At 46.1% G+C, this 18,929-nt stretch overlaps 1 protein-coding gene across 2 annotated transcripts in view; it reads right to left on the bottom strand.

Annotated features, from left to right (window-relative positions):
• iglon5 (IgLON family member 5) overlaps positions 1 to 17,924 on the bottom strand; it is a 130,730-nt gene extending 112,806 nt beyond the window's left edge. Inside the window, exon 1 of one of the 2 annotated variants that reach the window (XM_031575713.2) lies at positions 17,287 to 17,924. In XM_031575713.2, the coding sequence (XP_031431573.1) occupies positions 17,287 to 17,347 (61 nt within the window). In that variant the 5' untranslated portion in view covers positions 17,348 to 17,924. The remainder of the gene's footprint in view (positions 1 to 17,286) is intronic. The other variant, XM_012829112.3, reaches the window with a different exon arrangement.
• Positions 17,925 to 18,929: the final 1,005 nt, after the last annotated feature.

The raw sequence follows: 18,929 nt of genomic DNA, 5'->3' as shown, positions 1-18,929 counted from the left end.
TGTGTGTGTGTGTGTGTGTGTGTGTGTGCGTCTGCGTGTGCATGTGCATACACAGGAGTGTGTGTGTGTGTGTGTGTGTGCATGTGTGTGTGTGTGTGTGTGCGTGTGTGTGTGCATGTGCATACACAGGAGTGCATGAGTGTGTGTGTGTGGGTTTGTGTATGTGTGTGTGTGTGTGTGCATGTGCATACACAGTAGTGTGTGTGCATTGCCTGTCAAAGACCTGTGCAGCACTACAAGCTGAGAGGCAGGAGATCAAGCCTGCGAGACAAGCCACAGGCTGTTTCACCCACACATCTTTCTCTCTTCCTCTCTCACCCACACATACACTGACACACACACACACACACACACACACACACACACACACATGGCTGCTGCTCGTCCATCCTTAAGCACTCAAGCAGTACAACCCTCCAGTCTTTTGCTCCATCACACATCAGGCGGTTATTTCCCATGGTGAGCTTATGGAGTTGCTGGGATGACTTTAGTAAATATACTTAAGATGGATGGTTCCAGTCAACCTTGCTTGAAGCCTCAACACAGAATAAAACCGGCGAGGATGAAAATGGATCCAAACTAATTATGGATACCAAACAAGTTTCACTGAAGTATCGCATGTCTCTGGCATTACAATAAAAAACAACTAGAATATTTCCTTCACTTTGTTCTTTAGAATGACAGAAATGCTGAGAAATGTTTGGCTGTTGCATAGATCATCATAATGAAAGCAAACTCTGATACAAACTACGCATTAGGTAAGGATTGACCTACACAGATGTAGAGGATACGGTTGCCGTATGGTTGTATGCTGGATGTATTCTGTATGGTTCACCATTGCCGAACTATGCCTGACTAAAACTGAGTATTGAACCACACTCTCTGAAGCTCATGTTCCAAAAGAGAGGTCATCAATCAACTCCCTATTTTTCCATTTTTGGCTGATAGCTAGACGGCTAAGTTATTGAACTCGGGTACTGAAATGCATCAGCAAAAAAGCTCTACAATCCTGCTATACACACCAGGATATTACAAGCACACTGGGCCTATGCTTCCATTGACCACCGTGTTTAATTACACAATCTCGACACAACCGCAATACGACACCAACTCTTGTGTTTAAATAGCCGTGTCTCAGTTGTAATTGAAATGAATACCTCCAGCAATATAAGATTAACATCCAAGCCGTGATCTAAACAAATGTTTTCCTCAAACGGCGTATCATATGGCAGACTAAAAATACGGAGGAAAGGGAGAAGGGCCCTGGCCTAGAAAAGCCCTAAGCTGAGGAGGAGCCTGACAAGCCCTGACGTGGGGGAATATAACTCAAGGACATTCGAGTGACATCTTTAATAAACCCGGCCATCCAGATATATTGGGCTTTAAAAATAACACAGCCACCAATAAATACATCTCCGAGTTTGCCACAGTGAAATAATTAACCGAGCTCAGATCTCGGAGCATTATCACAACCGTAAGCTTTTATGGGAATCGATCCGCCACACCTGGCTAAATGCAAATTGTACTATTTCAGGTGAATCGATAGTATATGACAAAAGGCTTTTCTGTGCCAGTACCAGAAAATCAGGCAAAGAAAATGCACAGTGGTTAAATCATGAGGCAGTAGCCTACCATCTGCATGCCGGCTATGCCCCTGCACACCCACATATTCATGAAGTCTGGAGTGAACGGCTGATATGCCTGCATACTGTCATTAACTCCTATCTGGGTTCTCAGAAATTCACATAAGTTGTTGGAAGCAAGCTAGTAAGCTCAGTCTTCATTTTGAGGAAAGTCTTTATATGCAAGGTGTAGCGTTTTACTGCTGCTGATACACAGACCTGTAAATACAGTTGCTAGCTTGTTTCCCCTCTGCAGTACAGGGCTAGATGGGTGGCAGGCGGCTAAAATGGCTGGTTCTGTACAATAGCCACAGAATTAGCTGAAGATTAGCAGACTAAAGCTGACACTTGGCTCTGTGTTTGCAGATAACACACGAGCCACCACGAAGAGGATGCGGGTGCTAAAGACGGCAAACATCAGCCTAGTTTGTATTTCATGGCTTTTCATACTAACACGGCATATTTCCTTTTTCACTGGAAATTATTAAATGGAAAGGGCCGGGTCAAGGTCATCATACCATGTCTGCTGATGTAACAACTATGCGGACATGAAACGAGTGCATCCTTCAAAAGTGGCTAGTTTCATTTTTTAAATCCGTACACTGTACACAAAAATAGACTCGATGAAAAGACACTTGTCCAGCGGTGTGTTTTATTTCAGTGACTTCCACGTGACAACACGGCACCCACGGGAGGAGAGAAAGTTGTTCTAATTTCTGCTACATCTTTCAGATCTCATAATTCAACCCTTTCTCTTTCTCCTCATCACCACCACCTCGTAAGTCATCTAGAGTCTAATTGTGTTTTGGGGACCAATGGGGTCCCACCTAGCAGAGGACATTCAATTTGGTTCCGCTAGATCACAAGTTGCCCTTTTCGTGCTTTTTTTCCCCCTGTGCGTTATTGATGGTGAACTGATTGGAATGAGTTACAAAAAAAAGGAACAGTGACAATTACGCTCTGCTGCAACCTTATTACAAGGTAATGCGCAATGCGAGGGAATTTACGACACCCGAGGTCCACAGACATTTTGAGAGGAGTAATTTGAAGTGTCTGTTTAGCATGCAACTGTGCAGAAAAGCCAAAGAGAACAGTCAGTCATCCTCCTGATTCCCAATCTCTCTCCCTCTCTCATTACCATCTCCCTCTTTCTCTCTTTCTCTCTTTCTCTCTCTCTGTCCTTCTCCCTCTCTATCCCTAGCTCTCTATGAAATTGTCAGGATCTCTACATATAAGCCCCCCCAAAACTGATTGGTGCAAGATTGAGCGGCATTCTTCGTGATCAGCAAGCAATCTGTTTTACTTCAAAGAGCATGTCATCAAGCCATAAATGTCAATGTGGTTTTCATGGTGATGGACTGGAGCGTGGATCTGTCATGTCAGCCTCAGTGAGACGACACCTCTAACTGTTGTCGATTGCACACTGTCTACTTGCCATGTTCAAAATCAGGGCATCTCTCTGTTGTATGTGAATAAACCCCACTGACTGGTTCAAAGGGATTCAGTTCGCAGATAGGGCCAGAACCAGACGGTTCTTTGACATCATGCAGAAAAACACTGAAATAATTACAGATACCAGACTTTGCCCCCCCCCCCCCCAACCCCCAACTCCCACCGCTGCACATACACACATACACTGAATTCAATCAGTTCATAATCATATGTTTAGAAAGAAAGCTACTGCTTTGAGCCAATCACAAAATGCGACTTACACAGTCCAATATGCCTCATGAATTGAATAGCACAGCTGCAACAGCATTGACGGCACATTTCAATAAGCAATAGAATTAGAGCATTTCTGGGGTCTAGAGTTAGGACACATTTTTTCTTAATTACAAAGCATTTATTTGTCAGAGCACAACCACAATCCGTTTTTTTATTATTCATTCTGGAACTCTGCAGGCTACCCATACATTATCACTTAACAGCTTGTTTTGTGCATATACGATATATCCCGATATATATACGATATATCCCGATATATATATATATATATATATATATATATATATATATATTATAAATCCCGATATACAATATATCCCCATATATGATATATCCCCATATATGATATATCCCCATATACGATATATCCCGATATACGACTTCACTGGAAGGCCTTCAAGTTGGGCTGCCACAGTCTAAGCATCTCCGGGAGGGGAGTCACTGAGGGGCGGAGAGCCCGGCTACCTCGCACTCGCCTCAGCCGAAGTGCTGACCTCGCTGAAATCTGCTTAGAGCACAGACGGGGGGGGGGGGGGTGGGGTGGGGGGGGGTGGCAGTCCCACATCAGCACTTCCATCAATCTTGCGGTGCCTATCCGGCGTGTATTAATAAGAGACAGACTTCGGTATTGACGTAGGGTTTCAGGAACTGCTCCTGAAAGAGGAGAGCTGCTGCTCTTCATGGGTGTCACTCACGTTAAGGGCATATATTGACTCGTTAGCGAGAAAGTATCTTGTTCCCGAGGAAACGCTGCCCGACATTAGGTAACTAATTGACCTGCATCAAACTTTCATTATTTGTTAATGGAAATGGAGTGTGTGTTGACCATGGAAAGGTCATGGAGGCAATAAAAGGAGTGATGCTTTATGGGGCCCGGACTCCCCACTGAGTAACTCCAGCAGGACAGAGATGAAGGGAGGGAGGGAGGGTGGGAGAGAGAGAGAGAGAGAGAGAGAGAGAGAAAGAGAAGAAAGGAGAGGGGAAGAGTGGGGAGAGAGAAGGGACTTGATTGCATTAGGATATCTTATCCATAATGCATGGTTATCAAATAAGCTGGGGGAAAAATGTTCTCAGTACCAGTTCAGAGTGAAGTTTAATTTTCTTGTTAGAATGAGTCACTCCAATTATAAATGGCCTGATTTTATTATGTAAATTATTGAAATAATGAGAGTAAAATATCAAATTAATTGGATCATGTAATTTAAACAATGATAGGGCCACTGCTAATGGCTCTTTGGCCAGGCAATCTTCCAAAAATTCATTTTAAAACTTTGATTTTCTTTGAGGCTTAGAAAACGTGACCGACTCCTTTTTTCGCGAGGAGTTGCATCGCCATAAATATCCACTTCCTCTGGAAGGCTTTTTGTTTGGTGATGCAGGGAAAAATCACAACACTTAAATTTAATTTCAAGCTTTTATTGTCACATCCGTCTGCAGCCAGGCGCTCTAAGCAAGCACTCCAAGGTCTCTGGACCGCATTTATGCTCTTGAATGATCCGGATAATTTTCCATCAGTGTCACAAAACATTACCAGATACCCATCTGGAGACTTGCAAGTTGAAACGCAAAAGTTTATATGGCTGCCACACGGACCACCAGAAAGGCTTTTAAACAAGGTCCACATACCTGACCCACATCTTGTAAGCTGCCTGACTCCACACTGCATAATGTTCAGAGTGCAATGAGACAATGGTGGAGAAAAAAAACCTTCATTCCAGGCAGGGGACTGAACTCCATAAAAATTAATTAACAAATGATAATTAAATACACACCAATTTTTCAGAGGATAACTCTCGTTTCACACGAGAATTCATTTACATTCATGCCCAAACCCAAGCCTTTCCTGTGAATGTGGAGAGGCTGTGGCAGTCATCCTGAACAACAGAAAAGACTATGCGTCGTCATGCCCCTACACCCCCCCCCCCCCCACACACACACACACACACACACACACACTAACACACACACAAAATCTGGAATGTTCTTTTTTGTTTTGGGGAGAATGAGAAGACGGCACTCCACACACAGTCTGCTCACTGGCTGCATTCCACCCGTCCACCGTCCAGCAGAGCAGCAGAACTCCCCGGAGAAATTCGCCCCTCTCCAAATTAGTGGAATATCACATCACAATAACAGAGAGCCATCTGACAGCAAACCTAATTAGGGCTAATATCACTGCTCAATCACTCGCCCAACTCTCATTCCACATACAACTAGTGGGATATCGCACACCCACAACCACCCCCCCCCCCCCCCCCAACACACACACACACACACAGTACATGTCCACACATGTATAATATGCAAATTGACTTCCTCCAATTTATGGCAGTCAGCTCTGGAATGTTTTACTATTCATATAACACCATAAACACAACCTCTGCCAAACTCACACAGTCACACACAAATCCACTAACACTGTGTGATTCCCACTCATATTAACACACAGCAATCCCCTTGCGACCTGGGTGAGACATCAACCCTCGAGTCTTTTAGAAAAGATGTCGCGCTCCGAGGCTTGATGACATTTCCCCCCTGAGCGGAGTCTGCACTGTGCACCTGCCATGCTCATATCAACACTTTATTGTCACTAAATCTCACGGGCACCTCGCGCAGCTGGACTGCCTAACAAGCACTGGCCCTTAAAAAACAAGAGGAGAAGTGCAGGGGACGTTCTAGTGTGGACATGGATGGATGGATGGATACTTTATTAATCCCCAGGGAAATTTAGGTCATCCAGTAAGATCACTTTTCTCCTGGACACCGACATGTAGATGTGTAGACATAAAGACATGTGGATATGAAGACATGAAGACATGTGGATATGAAGACATGAAGACATGTGGACGTGTAGCCATGTGGATATGAAGACATAAAGACATGTGGATATGAAGACATGAAGACATGAAGACATGTGGATATGAAGACATGAAGACATGTGGATATGAAGACATGAAGACATGTGGATATGAAGACATGAAGACATAAAGACATGTGGATATGAAGACATGAAGACATGTGGACATGAAGACATGAAGACATGTGGACATGAAGACATGAAGACATGTGGACATGTGGACGGACGTGTAGACATGAAGACATGTGGACATGAAGACATGTGGACGTGTAGATATGTGGACATGTGGACATGAGTTAGTGGGAACCCTACACTGAGTTAAGCTGGGAACAGAGGACTGTGACAAAGCCACCAATCAGGACTCTGACTGCACTGTGACGTCACTGGAACATCCCCACTGTCAGACTCTTAGGCTTCCCACAAGACTGTTAAAAAAAACTATAGAAAATGCTGAAGCTAAACTGTGTGTGTGTGTGTGTATTGAACGTGTGTGTGGTCTTATTTTCAAAAGCAGTGGGGAAAAAAAGCTATGCTCAAGGTGCGATGAGTAAAGCACTCCCTGTAAGAGGCATGTCTCCCTGGACTTGTCCTTTAACGAAAGGCCCGTTGAGTTATCCTTTAACGAGAGGCCCGTGCTGCATTAGTGCCAGAAGCAAGGCCACGTCTCCAGTGACCCTGAGATGCTTTTACAGCACCAACTCGCAGGAATATTACTCCCTCCGCCCGCCACTTGGTTTTTTTCTTTTTTCTCACTCTCTCTCTTCTTTTTCTTCCCCCCTTTCCGTTTTTACGATCTGGGAGAAGCTGCCGTTTGTTATTAGGTGCTACTGGCCATCTTCAGCTCAGTTCATCCTTCCTCTCAGCCTGTTGCCACCCTTCGACGCCTTCTCTCACCTCCTCTCCCCTCCTCGCCATCTGTCTCGTTCCCCCCCTCCTCCACCCCCCTCTCCATCCCTCCCTGCCTCACTCTTCACTCTCTTTCAATCATTTTTTATAACTCCTCTGGCTGCCCTGACCATTCTGTCCATGTCTTCTTTCATATTCTGTCTCTCTCTCTCCCTCTCTCTCTCTCTATTGCTCTCCCTCTATCTCTCTCTCTCTCTAATCATATCTACCCTCCTCCCTCCCTCTCTTTCTCCCTTCTGAATTAAACATACCGGACGACACCCATATTGCTCATAATGCTTGAGTCGTTTGTTAAGTACCCTGTGGAAGTGACAGCCCCTGGAGGAGGGACAGTATGGTGTTTTTAATTGGAGTGCAGTGGCACTGAGGCATGTGACGCCCGACTCAAATGGGTGTTGTCTCGCGCAGCTGACCGCCACTTGTTAATGTCATCTCACCGCTAATCACGTCGCACGGCCCACCTCTTTCTGCCCCCTGTTGGCCTCAAGTGCCTCGCTTGCGGAAGGGGAAAGGGAGATTTGAGGAATCACTTAACCATGTGAACTCGACAGGTCACCAACAAAAAGGCTTTTATTTGGCTAAGTAGGCAAGAAAAAATAGTATGACCCTGATAAATCTTTTAAATAAATATATGTATAAATAATTCTTTTTTTTACATGGCCAACCTAAAATATTTACACTACATCGTTTTTAGTTCTTGGTATAGTTATATTTATAGTTATATTTATAGCTAGTTATAAGTTATAGATATATAGTTATATGTATATAGTTGTACGTTATAGATAAGCAAGAGTCTTAATGGTCTAAACTAAATGGTGTTTTTTGAGGACCAAAGCTAGTCTAACAGTACAACATAGTTTAATATCCATTCCAGTCACTGTCTATAAGAAATAGTGTTAGTGTTTGGGGTGTATACCAGAGTTATTTATGAGTTAGTTAATGGATATGTAGGAGTTAGGCTTAGTGGACAATTATGTTAAAAGTTTTTGTCAAGCACTGTACCACAGGTAGATAAAAAGGCTACAATGAGATTTGAAGAACATTTGAAGAGAGGGTAGAGAATCAACAGGCCATTTAAAAGCAGCAATGAGTCAGTCTGTGGTGGATGGCTGGAGAGCGCCTGATGGTGGAGCACTCACCGCGTCTGGACTGTGACTCCATCCTCTTCGTTCCGACACTCTCACTCTCACCATACTCCCTCTGCCTCATGCTCAGTCTCTCATTCTTAGACAGCAAGGGCGGTTTTACCCACCTGTCCCACATTCTCAAACCCTCTCTGCCAATTTCTCTCTCTCTCTTTCTCTCTTTCTTTCTTTCTCTCTCTCTGAAAATCAGCATCCTTCATTCCTTCTCCTACTATCACCACCTTCCCCCATTTTTTGGCTCCAGGGCCAGTTTTCCAGAGAGAGAGTGAGTGAGAGGTAGAGAAAGAGAGAAAAAGAGGGAGGGAGAGCGAGAGAGAGAGAGAAAGAAAGAAAGAGAAATAACGAGTGAGAGGAGCAGCTGCTGAAATATTTATTGATCTGTTTTTCTGGGCTGTATTTATTTTCCTGCGTGTCTCCCTCGGCCTCTGCTCACGCTCCCTCACACTCACACTGGCGCTCACAGAAAAGCACCTCCAGTCCTGCTGTGCTGCTGCCCCCCCCCAAACACACACACACACACACCCCACACCCCTATAGCCCCCCTGACACCACGGCGTACCCATTATTTAACATTTGTTGCACTGTGGTTTTACCGCGCCAAAGATGAGCAGCGAGGGATGAAGGCGGGGAGCGCGGTGGGGATGGGGGGAGAGGGGGGGGGGGGGGGTGTTCATCGGAGACACGGAGCGCTCGCAGCCCCTGGCTCGGAGGGGGGACACTGATGGGACCGTAATGGGAGCATAATTGCAGATGGGCTGCAGATGTTGCCTCAGAAGCCAGACTCAGCCGTGGCTTCAGTGGAACGGGCGCGAGCAGCTGAGCCTGTAGTCTTTGCTCACACTGTTGTGTTATGTGGTCGTTGCTTTTGCTAATGTTGTTGTTGTTGTTGTTGTTGTTGTTGTTGTTGTTTTGAGGTTTGTTAGGAGCTTCAATTCTCAAGCTGTTGCAGTTTGTGAACCTCTCCAAAGCAGCATTTAATTATCATTGCAGCCTTCAAACGATCTCTTCAAAAGCAGACTGCATTACACTAGACTACTAGTCTCTATCTGTCTCTCTCATACACTTATTTTTTCTCTCCCTATCCCTCCCTCTCCCTTTCTCGTTCTCTTTCTCTTTTTCTCTCCCCCTGTCTCTCTTTTTCCCATTCAGACGTTTAATCTGCAATGCTCTGATTGAAGTGAGCGCCTCTTTTAACTTGTGACAGGTATTTTAATGTCACTGTGTCGCGCTGACAGGACCTGTCTCTTTGCATGGTCTCTGCATCTTCTGTCCGCTGTCACCGTGCCTATTCACAGCTCGTGTGTTGTCAGTTCTCCCCTTAAAAAGCAATATCATCTCAATGGGACTGACCCAGGAAAAAAAAGCCGAAAACAGAAAACCACATCGCTCTGCGACAACAACCACTGCGACGGCCACGAAAAAGCTGCAACATTAATATAGTGATAAAAGGGGACGTTAACATGAAAATGTGCACGTCTGAAATTGCTGTTTACAGAATGACAGGAATGCAACACTAAAAGCATCGTGTACAATAACACATAGTCATGATAACACAAAGTCAATTACGGTGAAAAGCGGTACTCAATGAGGCCCATGCCACAGTAGCTGTATAGCTCTGCCATAGACACTAAACGCTAAATACCATAGACGCCACATTAAAGGCAGCTACAGTGAATGGGCAGCATTGTCTGCATGGCCCTTACTTAACTCAGCTCAGTTTGCAGAATTGCACTCCTCAATACAGTCTTAGAAATCTGTAGAATGCCTACACTTTAAGTGAATGCATGAGAGGGTCTCGAATGCTGCCCGACAACGTCAGCGCCATGGAGACGCACAACACTCGTCTTGGTATTCTTCATCAGAAATACAAAGAATACTCAGATTCTTTCACGTCATGTTTGAGGGTGGCGTCTGCATCTTACACTCAGGTCTGTGTATATGTGGATGTTTCGCCTTGCGTGTCATATCCAAAACAACAGATCAGGTGGTGAGATGAAAAGACAGACAGAGAGGCCGACGCTGAAAAGATGATATATTGTACTGAATAGATGATATATTGTACTGAGCATCTAAAGCTGAAAGCATGTCAGGACCTTACCTTGACAAAAACACACAAGGGGACAAATGTTTTGGGTTTAGCCCATCCTTAGTATACTGTAATCTCTTCATCTGTTCACCAGATTGCCTCATATACATACTCTCTCTCTTTCTCTCTCTCTTTCTCTTTCTCTCTCTCTCTCTCTCTCTCTCTCTTTCTTTCTCTCTCTCTCTCTCTCTCTCTCTCTCTTTCTCTCTCTTTCTCTCTCTCTCTCTCTCTATCTTTCTCTCTCTCTCGTTCCCCCTCTCTTTCTATCACTGTCTTTGTTTCTCTCCTTATCTCTCTCCCTCCCTCTCCCTGTTTCACACACAAGCCTTTTTTCCTTGTGTCTGTCTGTCTGTCTCTGTATCACACCAACACCACACACGCGCGCACACACACACACACACACACACACACACACACACACACACACACACACACACAGGCCGCTCACGCAGCGTGGCTGGTATTAGAGTGTAAGCCCTCGCCATTGATTTGGCGGTGAGCTTTGTGTGTGTGGTAATGAGGACAGGGATGGGAGCAAGGACCCCAGCTCCTCCGCACTCGCTCCCTCAGGGCACGGCTACCCGCCCCACCACCACCCACACACACACACACACACACACACACACACACACACACACAGACACACACACACACACACACACACACAGACACACACACACACACACACACACACACACACAGCACGGCTCCCCGCCCTACCACCACACGGAGCTGTGGCAGGCAGGCGCCTCCCATTCCAACACACTAACAGCACAAAACTGGGCAAAAAGACGAGAAAGAAAGGTGGAGACAGTGGAGTCTTGACAGCTCAATCCCAAGGCGTAGCAGATACAGGATGAGGCTTTACCCAGGCCCAGTATTGTATTAAGTTCCTCTATATATGCCGGTATTGATAAGAGATCAATAACAGTTATATACGGGCACATGACTGTATGAATATATAGATACACTAGGTCCCCCAGACCATGAAATTGATTTACTGCAACCACCTTCACTGGGGGAATTGTCTGTATTCATCTTCCCTGTGGTCCCAATAGCAGTGGCAATAGGTTTTAATATCAGGGCTACTGTATATGTGTGTGTGTGTGTGTGTGCATGCGTGAGAGGTAGAGAGAGAGAATGTGTGCGTAGGAGTGTTGATGTTTAAACTGTACACCAGTGTGTAGGTGTAAACTGTACACCAGTGTGTGTGTGGGTGTATACCGTATGTACATTGATGCATTCTAAGTAGCTTATGTGTGACCTGGTCAGCAAATACAGATGTTTACCAGTGTGTGTGTGTGTGTGCGTGTGTGTGTGTGTGTGTATGTGTGTGTGTGTTTGTGTGCATTGACAGCCTCTGTGGATTTTCCCTGAGGTTATGTATGCACGCTGTATGTACTGCATGTAGCGAAGGGAGAGAGCAGTCAGCCCTACCGGCCTTGAACCCTACAGGTCTACAGGGTACCAAACCTGCACTCTGACCAACCCGGCCTTGAACCCTACAGGTCTACAGAACCTGCACTCTGACCGCAGCACCAAAGAGCCAGGCTCGATGGTATGGCAGTCAGAGCACACACTCCATCACTCCGTCACACTGCACAATACAACCTAAACACAAAGGGCAAGTGGATATACATGTAAGTGCACAGTGCACACTATCCAACACGCACTAGCCTTGGTGTGCACACACAGTGTAGACAACGTGTTTGTTAGGAGCTCACCGGGCGTCTCGCATCTGCACCTACACCTACATCCGCCGGAGCACCACTTAAGTGATCCTTCTCCTCGCACGTTAAATAAAACATGGCCTCTTTTTCATGATTATTCGAGTGAGGGCAATCTCATGCACATATTCATGCACAGGGCAGACAAGCCCACACAGGGAGCAGCATGCCAAGGAGGGGGGGGGGGCAAACAGGTTGGGGGGGGGGGAGTATTACACTAATTAAACATGGGTAAACTACCTGTCCCGCGCCAGTCACCGTGGCTGTTCATTTCCATAAAATTACGCTCCCTACACCGTATATAATAATAATTGTAATTAAAATTATAAAGCCACCGCTCGGCAACGATAATCATTATTTATGGGTCTGGAAGCTCATGTGTAATTGCTTTCCGAGAAACAAAATGTAACAGCGGCGAGGTGTTAAGTGAAAGGAAGGGAGGCAACGAGCAAACGAGTGAGCAGATACCCAAGGGCAAAACCATGAGGCACCAGGCTGCCACGGCGACAACATCCTGAAAGTCACGCGATGACCCCCGACTGGATTCACCTGTGGGTGTGTCTGAGGGAGTCAGTCTCTCTCTCTGCGCAGCCGTGGATTTGTCAGTGATTTCCTCCGGTGCTCCTCTTGACCTTTACTTGAGTTGACCTTGAGTTTAGCATAAGCGAGAACCTGAGCCACCAGGTTGCCAGATTGTTTTGGTGTGGCTGTTTCGAGTGAACAACCCTGAATCACAATTTAACCAGTGAGTGCTTCCAATCTGTCTTTTTCCTCACAATTTCTCTCTCTCTCTCTCTCTCTCTCTCTCTCTCTGTCCTTCTCCTTCTCACTCTCTCACACTTTTTCTCACACACACCGCCCTCATGTTGTCTTCTCCATGACAACAGCTCATTGTATCAATGTGTTCCGCGGTGTCGCAATCTGTCGCTCCTCCTTTCCAACAGGTGCAATAAGCCATGTGCAACTCCCCCGGCACACGGAGGAATGCTTTCCCCTCACTTTCCCCAGTCACCTTGATTTGGCTGAAAAATGTATGTCAACACCCTGCCTCCTCCACAAACCGCCACAGAGAGAAGAAGGAGCGGGAGGGAGAAAGAGAGAGTGAGAGAGAGAAAGGGAGAGAGAGGGAGAGAGGGTGGAAGAGGGAAAGTGAGTGCCAGAGGAAGTCTGAATCTCTAAATTGGAATCTGGAAGAAGATGAAGAAAACAGGCTGGAGAAAATAAAAACCACATATTCATCTCGACTCCAGCCAGCTCTCGAACAATATAAATAACCCTGACAAATAAATAAACACAAGGCAGGCCTAGAGTGTGTGAGCCTGGCTCCGAGCAATGGAGAGAGAGAGAGAGAGAGAGAGAGAGAGAGAGAGAGCGAGAGAGAGAGAGAGAGAGAAAGTGAGAGAGAAAAAAAAAACAACAGCAACAACGTGGCCCAGAAAAAGCGTGGATTTCTTCAAAGCGAGCAAGGCGAGTTGAAAGGCCCCTCCGGATTTGAGAGGCAAGGCATCTGTCGCGTGCTGACAGTGCACGCCACCTCTCCTCCCCTTAATCTCCGAGCCAGAAGCGATCCGGCGGCACGGCACAGCGCGGTGCACCGCCGCGGAAACCGGGAGGGGTGGAGTGGGGGATCCAACATGTGCTCAACGCGCCCGACCCCACTTGTACCCCCCATATGCTGTGGTAACGAGGAGGATCAGTCACCGAGCCGCGACCGACATGTTCACCTGTGACCCCTCCCTCACCAGCGCACTCCTCCTCACCTTCATCATCACACCTCGCTATCGCTTCATCTCTCGGTATCCATGGCGCTGATGCCACCTCTTTGGCGTGCGCTCGCGCAGGCATCTGTTGCTTTGGCTCAGCGATATCATCAGCAACAGAGACGTGGAGGCGCGAGGAGGTGCCTGGAGCTCTGTAGCCAAGGCGCCGTGGGGGTTTGCTCTGGTGGTGGTGGTGGTGGGAAGGGCGAGAGGTGGGTGGGGGGGACTAGAGCAAGGCATGTGTCAGGTGAGGAAGACGCATTGGGATCTAATGGAGAGGAAACCCAGTGAATTCCCTCCTTTGTATTCTCTGCGATGAGGAAAAATCTCCCGCAACATTACTGCACTATTACCTCTAATAGGCATCACTTTGATACACAGCGCAGTACATCCTATAGGACTGTGAACTCAGAGGCTAGGGTCATTTCTCCGTATATTTAAGATTCATCAAACGAACGCGATGGATAAAAAGAGAACATCAAAGGCTCCATCTGTGCGGCTTCGGCTATTGTTTCCCTCGGCAACAGGCTCGCCCCGGCCCATGAACGGGCTAATTAAACACCGACTCCACCTGTTTGTCACAAAGCTCATTACTGGGGCATCCTGGACCCTGTGCCTCTTTACTATAGCTGGCGCTGATAAGAATTGCTCCGGCGATATCAGCTGACAATGATCATAATGATTGCTTTCAAAAGAATAATTAGGACTAATGAAGTGTCAGCCCTATCGCAGGCCCCTTAGTAGGCGAGGCACTGCCTTGGTGCCGGGGCTTTACATACAGTGGATGCTCCGTTGGCCTTATTAGCATTCACCAAGTGGAAAGAGGTGCTCAGCTGGGAGTCCCCATATGCAATGTCTGGCTCACGTGACAGTGATTTCGGCCATCCATTTCTTTTTTTCTCTTTCTCTCTCTTTTTTACTCTCTCTCACAGAGGTCAGTCTGTTTGTCTGTCTGAGGTGGGGGAATCTAAAATGGCTAAGAGACAAAAACAGAAAGAAAGGTCAACTGAGGACAAGTACAAGGCTCCCTTCAAATGCATCTTGTGGGTATTTTTCCTCCATTTTACCCGTAGTACCCTTTGGGGCATGTGTGGATGGATTTAACAAAATGGGGCAGCACTTACTACATCAAGGGGGTTTTACAGCGCGGGCTAGTCAACAATTGCTAATGCACCTCAAACATCGTCATTGCCTGGGTCTGAATCCCCCTCTGAACGCCCATCACCTTCACTCAAGGTGAAGCGGCCTACATGCTCTTAGCAGAAATCCCAGTGTGTGTGTCTGTGTGTGTGTGTGTGTGTGTGTGTGTGTGTGTGTGTGTGTGTGCGTGTGTGTGTGTGTGTGTGTGTGTGTGTGTGTGTGTGTGTGTGTGTGTGTGTGTGAGCGCCTAGCTAATGGCTGGGGCGCTCTGTAATCACAGGCATCTAGGGAGAGAGAGACATGATTGACTGCCGAACGGCACTGATCTGGCAAAGAGGGGAGGGGAGAGAAGGTGATGGGGTGGGGGGGGGGTGACTGAAACAGACTGGTGAGGAGGCCACTCAATGTGATCTGATAAGGGACATGAGAAGTGCTGGACCATCTTGGACCTGCCAGGCCAGAGAGGGAGACAGTGGCAGGGTGGGGGGGGGGGGGGGGGGGGGATAAGTGAATTCAATGGAAATCTTGTAGAGAGACAGCTTGAAAACGGCCAGGCGAGATAGGCACACATCCTAAAACACAGACACACACACACACGCACGCACACACACACGCACACGCACACGCACACACACACACACACACACACACAACACACACACACAGATGCCTAATGCTATCTCTCAAAACAGCCTGATACACACACACATGAACACAAACACTATCTCACACACACAACTACCCTAAAAATGCTTGAAAGTGTCCTGAGATGTACTCCTATATTCACTATGTCAGCCTTAAATTGTCTCCTCCTGTTTTGATTTTCACTAAGTGTGTTTTAACCAGTTCACTGTGTGACTAGGGATTACTAGGAACCTTGCCTGAATTCCCATTTCATTCCTCTCGGAAATGCCTTACAATTTCAGAAAGCCTCTTCTGCCAACTCTCCACTGTCTTTCTTCTCAGAGACAATCCACTTAAATGTGCACACACACACACACATACACACATACAAACACACACACGTACACACACACACACAAACACCTCCCTCAGCAGACGGCTACAGCAATGCCTGCTATGAGAAATCCCACGGTGATATGTGCTTTGTGTCTGCTCGCAGTAAGCAGCAGATTAGCTTCAGCAAATTAAACCGCTGGCAGTTGTGTAACTGATAAATTGTTAATGGGTTGTATTTAGATCTGGGGAGAAAACGCACCCACACTTCCTCAGAAAACCATAGCGGTGGCACAGAGGTAAGTGGTAAGAGAATACCGCGCGGGCAGAAGACCTTTGTATTATGAGTTACGGGAGAGATAAATCTTGACACCAGAGGGGACCCATCTGATTTGATGTCCATTTCGGATTTTGTGGTCGAATATCAGCAGGGTGAAATACTGACGTGATGCGTTTTCCCCACACAACATAAGTTTTTCTCATCTTAAAATCTGGCAGGGCAAAAACACACTGAGTGCATTATCAAGCCACCAACTCATCTTTTGTTATAGAGTTAATAATAAAGGACACCAAAATGTCCTGTGATTCATCCGGATGCGTGAGGGAGCCCAATTATCCCACACACGGGATGTGAATTCCCTGCGTCTCGGAGAGATATCACATAGGGGTAAAGGTAGGTGCACGCCACATCACTTTTTTTTTTTTTTTCGCTCAGGATTCGTGCGCCTCTAAGATAAATGACCCAGACTGCGCGTGCGGAACCGTTCACAGTACAGAATGTTAAGTCGCAGGAAAATCTTGGCAACTATCGTTTAAACAATGAGGACAGGGTCTACATTGTCATGGTCATTCTGGAGTACAAATATGCAACATATACGCTATCTGTTTTTCACCCAAGCACACACTCGCAGTCGTTCAAAGTGTTGGGATGCTGCGTTAAGGCATGCATTTCCCGTTCGTAATTTTGACAACCCTTCCCCCAGTACGCTCCATCAAGTAGCCTACTTACAAATAAGAGCCTGGCGTCTGAATTTTCCATTGGGCTATATATTAATATGCTGAAGATGTACGGTGTGGGACAGCGGGGGAGACACGGCTGTGTTTGGCAAACAGACAGCGCAAGATGCTTGTGTGCTTACCAAAGACCGACACACGCTTTAGCACACTCACCGACACACACTATGAGCAAAACAAAACCCGACTCACAGACACGTATGATTCATGGATAGGTAGACCCCCAGCATGCGGCCACAACTGCATTAGTATTCAACTCCAGTGCCTTAACAGAGCACGAAGGGAGATGTATGAAACACGTCCTCAAGCGAGTCCTTATCAAACTAAAGGAATGTAGGCTAACTTACCTTTCCAGAGCACCAGCAGCAGGACGCAAGCCAGCATGTTTCGCAAGATGAGGCAGCTCATGTTGATCTTCAACGTTTTTCTTTCCTTTTGACGAAATTTGCAGCTATTGTAGTCCTTTCAGTAGAATAAAATGATTCACAACTGATTTTTTGTTGTGTTTTGTTTAAATATTGGTAATCACAAGCACATCCAGCAATCACATGAGATCCGTCTCCAACGAGATGTTTCTGTACCCTTGTTCTCGCCCCCTAATGACCCTCATCCAAAAAGGAGTGATGAAGAAAGAAAGAAGACACCCACAACACTGCCAGCTGGTGGTTCTAAACCGTTGAAGGACTGCCAAAGGACACTGAAATCCTGGTACACAAAACGACAAGTACTCCCACGACACGTCTAACGTGATTTATAATTCTACAGATAGGCAAGCCTTCTACAGAACACTGACAGAGCGCAATAGTGACTTCCTTCGAAATGGCACACTCAGAATATGGGAGAAAGTCTGTGCATTTAGTTGCTTTCCTCGTCCGGTTTGTGGTCTTTTTTTTCTATAGGTACGCAGCGCATTCAGTGTCTGAGGACCGAGTGCATCATTCGACTAGGCAACTAACGGGGAGCGTAAAAGCAAACTTTGACAGACAGCTCAAGGAGACATGTCCTCTACCAATCATAAGATCGAAGGAAGGGGGCGGTAGACCAAGGAGGTAAAATAGCCAATCAGGAACGCTGGATGTGAGAAAGAGGCGGAGAGAGAAGGGGAGAACAGCGCGGTAATAATACACTGTGATATATAGCCAGCCTCGTGCTACTGCAGTAGACGGAGAAACAGTGTATTTCAGACGGATGGAATCAGAGGCGCAACTACACATTTAATACCCCTTCCCCCGCGATGTTTAAAAAAATAATAAAATTAGTCTAAACCAACGGGAAGGGGGCATGTTATGTATACTGGTATCGCTTGTATTGGACATTCCTTTATCCATTGTTATTGTTGGAAGGTTCTGTCTTAGCCTATGAAGTTCAAATTCATTCTTTATAAGCATTGACACACAATGGCCAAACAGTAAACACCTACAGCTGCAAACTAATGATGATAAACATGATAGCAACTTCAACTGTAGCAGTATAGAGGAAAGAGGAAAATGTTAAGTAATGTAGAAACAAACACAAATGGGAGATATCATCTCATTGTCTCTCAGTGGCAGGCTGCAACATGGGCATACAGGGCAGCGAGTGCATGTGTGTGTGTATCCTGCTCTTCTCACAGTAGCAGGTCCTATTTTAGTAGGATCTCATCTCTTTCTGTTAATATATACAGTATATAAGAATGTATAAGTAGGCTATGTGCAAGATTTGTTCAAATATTGTGCTGTTTCTTTCTATCAAGTATCACTTTCTTGTCTGACTGAAATCATTATCCACCCATTACTGAACAACTCCAGCCATTACTGAACAACTTCACCCAAAACTGAACTGAACTGAATTCACTTTAATATTGTTTTGAAAAAAACTGAGCTAACCATGTATTACTGTCTCATACTAGATGGATGTCTTTGCGTTAACTTCCTCCCTTTCTTTCTCTCTCTCTCTCTCTCTCTCTCTCTCTCTCTCTCTGTCTCTCTCTCTCTCTCAATTCAATTAAATT

This window comes from Clupea harengus, chromosome 11 (genome assembly GCF_900700415.2).
Source record: "Clupea harengus chromosome 11, Ch_v2.0.2, whole genome shotgun sequence".
Lineage (NCBI taxonomy): Eukaryota > Metazoa > Chordata > Actinopteri > Clupeiformes > Clupeidae > Clupea > Clupea harengus.
The sequence above is the reverse complement of the archived record's forward strand: the minus strand, read 5'-3'. Positions and strand labels throughout refer to the sequence as shown.